This window comes from Triticum dicoccoides, chromosome 2B (assembly GCF_002162155.2).
Source record: "Triticum dicoccoides isolate Atlit2015 ecotype Zavitan chromosome 2B, WEW_v2.0, whole genome shotgun sequence".
Classification (NCBI taxonomy): domain Eukaryota; kingdom Viridiplantae; phylum Streptophyta; class Magnoliopsida; order Poales; family Poaceae; genus Triticum; species Triticum dicoccoides.
The window spans coordinates 468,339,184-468,348,001 of NC_041383.1; the positions used below are offsets into that span (position 1 = coordinate 468,339,184).

The 8,818-nt window shown below is 49.3% G+C and overlaps 1 protein-coding gene across 1 annotated transcript; it reads left to right on the top strand.

The window, feature by feature from the left end:
* Window positions 1–5,890: 5,890 nt before the first annotated feature.
* LOC119364277 (stress protein DDR48-like) lies at window positions 5,891–7,259 on the top strand. The gene is made up of 2 exons (XM_037629721.1): window positions 5,891–6,531; window positions 6,644–7,259. The coding sequence occupies exons 1-2, from the start codon at window positions 5,989–5,991 to the stop codon at window positions 6,851–6,853; spliced, it is 753 nt and encodes a 250-aa protein (XP_037485618.1). The 5' UTR covers window positions 5,891–5,988; the 3' UTR covers window positions 6,854–7,259.
* Window positions 7,260–8,818: the final 1,559 nt, after the last annotated feature.

Sequence of the window (8,818 nt, forward strand, 5' to 3'; positions counted from 1 at the left end):
GATGAAGGCCACCGACGTTGCATCCCAGGATTCGGACAGAAGTCGAGTACCTGCCGAGCACTATTTTGAGGAAGTCCTGCAGGGCGCTGGTTTAATAGAGATGCAGTGCTCGAAGGATATTATGTTCAAATGACATGTATGATTTGCGAAACAATGTTTTGATATAATATAAGGGCTTTTTATACTTGTGTGTGCAAGTAGTAAAGTACCTCCTGTGCGGCCGTTAATGTATATGTGTATATAACCTGAAAGATGACAGTCCTTGGCTTTAGCCCCCACGCACATAGTGCGGGGGTGTTTGCAAAAAAGCGCATTTTCACACTTAATCCAACGTCTTGGTCCTATAAAGGAGGTGATAGCGTAGCAAACTAGGCAACCGGACTATAATGCTTTATCACTTTTACTTAGTCATAGGAGTTCGATGGTGGGGCTACTATATAGCCCTTAGGGGCAACGCGCTTTCCTGAATTTGGGGCGCGTATGTGTCTGAACGGGAAACGGTCCTTTGTTAATGCGGAGGAATTCTAAACATTCCGGTAGGTCATCGAGTGGTTGACTAGTCTCACGCTATATCATGACAGTCAGTTTTCGGCTTTCTCTACTGAGGTGCTCGCCAGGCCGAACCGGGGCACAATCGCAGTAGTTCTTCTGGTGCCGCGTTAGCCGATAAAACGGAACGTAAGGCAGCAAAACACAGGAGCCGGGCAAACCCAATATTTGACCAAAGACATGATTCGGAGCTGATGCATATAAGGCCTAACTCGAGACGCCGAACACTCCCTAAGGTATTCGGTCTTTATGAAAACGGACAGAACAATGCCCTAAGCCCCTGGTGTCCAGGTACGCGCAAAAATTTCTGACGCGGCCGATGCCAAAACGCCAGCCTCCTCCTCGGTTATAGCAAGAAACCGGGGGATGTGTATCAACAAGAGACAGTAAAAAAGGTTTACATAGAGTCTTAATCTGAAAAGAATCTTTGCAATGGGTCCCTACTGCACGTCTGCGCCTATGTCTCCGTTGTGCCGTATCCTGGGCGGATGTAGCACGGTGTTCATCTGTAAAGGAGAAGAACTTAGTTGAAGAAAGATCATGCGAAAAATGTACTTTATGTTTAAATAAAAGGAGTACGATTCAAAAAGCGAATAAAATTGAGCTTTATTGTCTCTTGTTGTACATGCATGCAGCCCCTTGTATGGGGGTGTGCGGTTAGTAGGCCTTCGTATGATTACGCCGGACTCGTCTAGCCGTGTCCAGGGTCCGAAGGACCTGTTCAGGTGCTTGGTTTAGCGGAGCCGGATTAGTGTGTGACTGTCCAAGCAGTCTCACGTTCTTCCGTGCTCGAGTGACACTTGATATTTCCCTTTAATGAGATGATGCTGCGTGGACCGGGCATTTTAAGTGTAAGAGATGCATAATGCGGTATTGCGTTAAAGCGAGCGAAAGCTTCACGTCCCAATAGTGCTTGATGACTACTTTTGAATGGGGCGATATGGAAGGTTAACTTTTCGCGGCGGAAGTTGTCGGATGAGCCGAACACAACTTCTAGCAGTAGGGAGCCCGTGCAATGGGCATATAGGCCTGGCATTACCCCCTTGAAGGAGGTGTTGCTGTAGTGAATTTTGGTCGGGTCTATCCCCATTTTGCGGATTGTGTCCTGATATAGCAGGTTTAGATCACTACCGTCGTCCATTAGGACTTCTGTGAATTGGAGTCCGTCGATTATAGGACCTAATATTATGGCAGTCCATCATGCGTTCCGGATACGTCCGGAGTAATCCTGATGGTCAAAGGTGATTGGTTTTGACAACCAATGTCGGGACTCCGCTGGGATAGGCCGTGCGGCGCATATTTCTATGGGCGCCGTTCTGATTTTCCCTTTTGTCATTTGAAGTGAGTTTACTGTTTTGACTTCTTGTGGGAAATTCTTTTGTTTTCCGGTGTTCTGCTTGTGGGGTTCGTCATCGTCTTCGCTTGGTGTGTCGAGCCCCTTGTGTCCGGCATTGAGCTTGCCGGACTGCTTGAAGACCCAACAATCTCTGTGGGTGTGATTTGCAGGCTTTCCGGAGGTACTGTGGATTTGGCATATTTTGTCCAAGATTTTGTTTAAGTTGGATAGCTCGTGGCTGTTATCCTTGAGGGGCAGTTATTTATGATTCTGCCGAGAGCTTTTGAATCCGGCGTTAACTGCCGTGCTCTTCGGACTGTTTCTCTTTGTCCGGCGCTGGTCCTTGCTGCGTCGTAGTTTCCCGTTTCCATCTCTGACTTCGGATGTACTTGGGTCGCTGGTACTACATCTTGCCAGCCAACTATCCTCTCCCGCGCAAAAGCAGGTCATGAGGCTTGTTAGTGCGGCCATTGTTCTTGGCTTTTCCTGGCCAAGGTGCCTGGCGAGTCATTCGTCTCGGACGTTGTGTATGAAAGCTGCTAAGGCTTCGGTGTCCGGACAGTCGACTATTTGGTTCTTTTTGGTGAGGAACCTGTTCCAGAATTTGCGGGCTGACTCCCCGGGTTGTTGAGTTATGTGACTTAAATCGTCTGCATCCGGAGGGCGGACATAAGTCCCTTGAAAATTTGCCCGAAAAGCATCCTCGAGCTCTTCCCAACTTCCAATGGTATTTTTCAGGGAGGCTTTTAAGCCAGTGCCGTGCTGGCCCTTTGAGCTTGAGGGGTAAGTATTTTATGGCGTGGAGATCATCTCCTCTAGCCATGTGTATGTGGAGGATGTAATCCTCTATCCAGACTCCTGGGTCTGTTGTTCCGTCGTATGCCTCTATGTTTACGGGTTTAAATCCCGCTGGGAATTCGTGATCCAGCACCTCACCGGTGAAACATAGGGGGTGTGCGGCTCCCCTGTATTTGGGTGTGCCGTGATATCCGGATATTTGGAGTGTTGCATTGCTTAGAAGAGCTTGCTTTCTTGGCCCGTAGATGGATCTAACTGGGCCATCCTTTTGATGCGAATCCTTATGCGGATCGTGTGCCGGTTTGTGTGCGGCGCCGCTTGCCGTTCTATGCTTGTCATGTGGTCGTCTATCCGACCGGGCGGCCTCTTTGTTCTTTGATTGTGGGGGCTCTAAGGCCTCCTCATCAAATTTGGGCAGTAGTTTGCGCTTCGGGTAGCTCTTTGTTTGGCGACTGTCCGTATTTGTCTGCGGTGTTGAGTACTTTGCTCCATCTGATTCTGAGTGCATCTTCCGCTGTTTTGATCTTCCGCTTCTGCTTTTTCAGGCTACGCGCAATGGCGACGAGCCTTTTGTGGAGGTTCTTCTGCTCCAACAACTTGTCCGGTGTGAGATCGTCCGGACTGTTATCTTCGCCGGGGACGGGTTGCTTATCCAAGTTGTCCTTTTCGGACGGTTGTTCAATGGCATGTTCGTCGTCCGCTGGTTCGACCTGCTCTATGGCTGGGTCTGTATGGCCGCCGTCTTTGTCGAGGCGGGATTTTGTGTGGCGCTTTCGTCGCCGTCTTGATTGCTTTTCGAGGGATTTATCCTTCGTAGCGTCCCGTTGTTCCTCGTCGTCACTTCCTTTAGGTGTATCCACCATGTATACGTCGTGAGATGGGGTGGCTGTCTAGTACCCTGTAGGTGCTGGTTCGTGGTTATCTCCTACATCGTCGTCCATACCGTCGATGTCTTCGGAGTCGAAATTAAGCATATCGTTTAAACTTTCGACAGTGGCTATGAAGTGGGTGGTGGGTGGGTGTTGAATTTCTTCGTCGTCCGCATCCCAACCTTCCTGACCATAGTCCGGCCAGGGCTCTCCTGATAAAGAGAGAGATTTTAGTGAATTCAGGATGTCGCCAAAGGGCGAGTGCTGAAAGATGTCCGCGGCAGTGAACTCCATAACCGGCGCCCAATCGGATTTGATTGGCAGGGGTGCGGGAGGTTCGGAGTCCGGAGAGGAGTCCAGCACCTCGGAGTCACGGGCTTTGCAAAGGACAGGGATGGTGTTCGGCTCAATCGCCGTAGAGATTGTAGCCCCCGAGGCGGTGTCCAGCCACTCGTCCTCGATCGGCGAAGTCGGCTCCGAGCTAAGGGTCGGAGCGGACACTGGTGCGGCCTCCAGGGCAGTGTTCGGCGGCAGAGCTAGATCGTACCCATCGAGACAGTGCGGCGCGCTTGGCTGTAGCACGAATCCGTTGAAGATCAAGTCTCCGCGGATGTCAGCCGTGTAGTTTAAACTCCCAAATCTGATGTGATGGCCAGGGACGTAGCTTTCGATCTGCTCCAGATGGCCAAGTGAATTGGCCCGCAGTGCAAAGCCGCTGAATACGAAGATCTGTCCAGGGAGAAAAGTCTCACCCTGGACCGCGTCGTTGTTGATGATCGAAGGAGCCATCGGGCCTAAAGGTGACGACACAGAGGAACTCTCAATGAAAGCACCAATGTCGGTGTCAAAACCGGCGGATCTCGGGTAGGGGGTCCCGAACTGTGCGTCTAGGCGGATGGTAATAGGAGACAAGGGACACGATGTTTTTACCCAGGTTCGGGCCCTCTCGATGGAGGTAAAATCCTACTCCTGCTTGATTAATATTGATGATATGGGTAGTACAAGAGTAGATCTACCACGAGATCAGAGAGGCTAAACCCTAGAAGCTAGCCTATGGTACGATTGTTTTTTTGTCCTACGGACTAAAACCCTCCGGTTTATATAGACACCGGAGAGGGTTAGGGTTACACAGAGTTGGTTACAATGGTAGGAGATCTACATATCCGTATCGCCAAGCTTGCCTTCCACGCCAAGGAAAGTCCCATCCGGACACGGGACGAAGTCTTCAATCTTGTATCTTCATAGTCTAGGAGTCCGGCCAACGGTGATAGTTCGGCTATCCGGACACCCCCTAATCCAGGACTCCCTCAGCGGGCCTGGCTCGGCCCTCGCCTGTGACTACTCTGATGGACGGAGATGCGGCTCATGCAGGGGGTTTCGGAGACGGTGGCACGCCTACTGCAGCGCGGCGATGGGAGCTTCACGAGCGATTTCAAGCTCGGCCGGGCCTACGTGCCTGGTGTGCTCCTCTTGCTGTGTCCGGTCGGTGACCGCCGATGGCGGTGGAGGCGGTTCCCTCCTGCGTCGCGGCTAACTCTGTCACTCCTTGTTCCCGGTTGCTTCCTCTCAACCCGTCGGTCCCACTTCGTTCCCCATGGAGAGACGGCGGTGGTGGCTCCAAGACCATGGTGGCGCATGTTGGATGGGCGGTGAGTTTGGTGGAGCGTGTGTCGAATCGGTCGGGGTGGTGGGTGTGTGGTGGATGGGAGAAATCTCTGTTGGCTTGGTCGGCACCGACACAACAACGCCCGTGGGTGCCGTCGTTCCTTCCTGAAGGGCGTCGGGTATCCCCCTCACCCACTCCCTCTCGCGTACCGAGGAAAACCCTAAGACATGTCCAGGCAGCAGCGTCGTTATCGTCACATTCCTTCTTGAAGGGGTTGCTTGGTATGCGTGGGTCCGATGTGCTAGGAGTGTGGTGGATTTCTTCGGAGGGCACAGCGGTTGCGGATCATCATTGTTTTCATTGATCCGACTCAGTTGTCATTCCTTTCTTTTGTATTTTCTCTTTGTTTTTTTTTGGCATGACTATGCTGCTTCCGCCCGAGCGCCTATCGTTGGTCGTATCGGTCGGTTGCTTTGGAATACAAAGCGGGAACCCTTTTTGGGTAAAAATTCTAATGTATCTTTCAAATGTTGTATGGGTGTTTTTTATAAGGGTTTGTGTTACTTGACATACGACCTTTGTTCTCTTTAAAAGAACTACGAAAAACTATGAATTTGTTTGATTTCAGCAATACGTAGGCTGCAAAGTAACAACGATCTGCTTGCCAAACTGACCGTCGTGCCCGTGTCCTCTGGATACGGATACCTTGTGCTCCCTCTATAAATACTCCACGTTGCGGTGCTGTTAGTACAAAGCAGTGAGCTTTACACTAGTGAGCCGTGAGCCCGTGACAAGATTGTTTCTCTCCCGTAGTCCCGGACTCGATCGAGATGGCTGACGAGTACGGCCGCAGCGGCTATGGCAGGTCCGGTGCCGGCGACGACTACGACAACAAGACCAGCAACGAGGGCTACGACCGCCGCGAAGGTGGCTACAACAAGTCCGGCGCCGACGACTACGAGCACGAACGCAGCAGCGGCCGCGGTGGCTACAATAAGTCCACCGGCGACGACGAGTACAGCGGCGCCGGGTACAAGAAGTCCGGAGGCGACGACTACGACGCCGGTTACAACAAGCAGTCCAGCAACGAGGAGTACGGCCGCAACAAGCCCGGCAGCGACGACTACGACCGCAGCGCCGGCGGGTACAAGAAGTCCGGCGGCGACGACGACGAGTACAGCAGTGGCGGGTACAAGAAGTCGGGTGGCGACGACGAGTACAGCGGCGGCGGGTACAAGAAGTCCGGCGGCGACGACACGGAGTACGGGTCGTCCAGGGACGAGACCGAGAAGTACAGGAAGGAGGAGAAGGAGCACAAGCACAAGGAGCACCTCGGCGAGATAGGCACCCTCGCCTCCGGCGCCTTCGCCATGGTACGTACCACCTCCCAAACTATATTTCGTCGCGCAAAAATTTTAGGCGCTCGAACGCACGTTTCCACCGATGATGATTCATGGTGCGAATTAACGGGCCATGTATGTGTAGTACGAGAAGCACCAGGTGAAGAAGGACCCGGAGAACGCGCACCGGCACAAGATCGAGGAGGAAGTGGCCGCGGTGGCGGCGGTTGGCAGCGGCGGGTACGCGTTCCACGAGCACCACGAGAAGAAGGAGTACAAGGAGTCGGCGGAGGACGGCGAGGACGAGGAGTCCGGTCGCGGCGAGGGGAAGAAGAAGCACCACTTCTTCGGCTAAGCTAGCCAGCTGCTGCTCAGCTAGCTGCTAGCAACGCATACGCGCGAGCGTGCGTCCAATAAGAGCCGGGAATTTGTGCGTATATACGGCTCGTTATATATATGTATGTACGTTTGGTCGGTGTGCGTGTTTTTTTTTTTTTTTTTGCATGGGTGTGCGTGTGTTGCTGCTGCGTCCTGCGTGCATGTTGTGTGGAGTATGCATTTAACTTGCTGCGTGTCTACGTATGTACTTCCTCCGTCCCAAAATTTTTGTCTTAAATTTATCTATATACGGATGTATCAACTCACATTTTAGTATTAGATACATCTATATCTATATAAATATAAGACAAATTTTTTGGGAGGAAGGAAGTATTATTGTACGTATTGTTTCTGCATGGACATAGTATGGAGAATTCAATCAATTCATTTGTTTTCCGGGCGTGACGAAATCCTGGCCGGTCGATCGGTGTGCTCCCATCACTCCCGAGTCGTGATAGCATGCATATGATGAACTTAATATAGAGGATTGGAATTTCTCATGGTTTTTTCATATACATGTTGTAAGATTTATATGATTGCATTCTATAGGAAATTTTCTTAAGAATTTCCTTGCACCGCATTTCCTTAAAGAACTAGACAATTTTGGAAAGAATATTCTCATTTTTGTCTAGTTTATTGAAAGTTAAAGACTTATTTTACCAGCATTGTAAGAATATTAATTCTTGGAGATGGTAAAAATACCATGTTCTGAGAAGACTAGTGGGCAGGTGACAAACCCTTTGAAAGTGGCTTATCCTGTACTCTATATGTTAAGTTTTGATCACAAGATTTCTGTGGCTGATGCCATTGAGAAAGGTAGGGACAATTTTAGTCTCACAAGAATTATATATTCAATGTATTGGCTCTAGTGATTGCAACGTATCATGTTGCATGTGGAAAAGTATCAGGTGATATCAGTCTTTATATGATACCATGATACCAACTTGAAAAATTCAAATTTAAACATGTCAAAAAATTCTGAAAAAAAATCATGGATGTTCTCAACATATATGTCGACAATTCCTAAAAAGTTCGAATCAAAATTCAAAATACACATGGAGAAACAAAAAAGACAAATTCAGATGTGAATAGTGTCATTTTTGCTTTTGTCTTCTTTTGGCACTATTCATGATGGGTTTGTCTTTTTTGTTTCTCCTTGTGTATTTTGAATTTCAATCTGAATTTTTTAGGGGTTCTATACATATGTGTTGTGAACATCCATGATTTTTCTTAGAATTTTTTGACATGCTTAAATTTGAAATTTACAAATTGATATCATGGTATCATATAAAGACTGGTATCATGTGATATTTTCCCCATGTTGCAGGTGTCTATGATGAGGAGTGATGTTTATGTAGGGTTATATATGTGTCTTCACTCGACAAGGTTTTCATGTGTCGTAGATGGAGCTCTAGCAAGTTATTTATGTTTTCGGTTCTAATGATACTTTATCTGAACTAGCCTTGAGTTAGATTTGTATTAGACTATGTTATTCTGGATCATTTTGATGTAATATAATGATGCATTTTTATTTGGTATCACATCAGTATCGTATATGTTGGCGGATCGATTTAGGGGCTAGTATGGTAAGCACATAGACCTAAACCTTATCAGGTTGGTCATTATGCTTGCTCCATACCTAACTGACAGTGCGTGAGGGAAGCTTCACTTTCTTTCTCCTCGCACCATGACTGGATTTTCAAACTGCATGACGCACATACACGCACCACCGTGCATAGATAATCACCGGTGAGCCATGATGAGTGGATGACTAAACTGCCCTCCCATTAATGGCCTCCACCACTCCCCCTAATTTCCAAGGCGTTCGTTCGGATGGCCATGTGGTTTCATCCCCGACTATAAAAGCCCGACGGCGAGGCGTCCCCATCACCAAAGCCCTAAACACCACCCTCTCTACCCGCCACCTCCTCCCTTTCCATCT

Excerpts from the sequence above, each read along its gene's own strand:
- LOC119364277 (XM_037629721.1), top strand. The coding sequence starts at position 5,989 with ATGGCTGACGAGTACGGCCGCAGCGGCTATGGCAGGTCCGGTGCCGGC. Across the intron at positions 6,532-6,643 it reads CCTCCGGCGCCTTCGCCATG|TACGAGAAGCACCAGGTGAA; the intron begins GTACGTACCACC and ends ATGTATGTGTAG.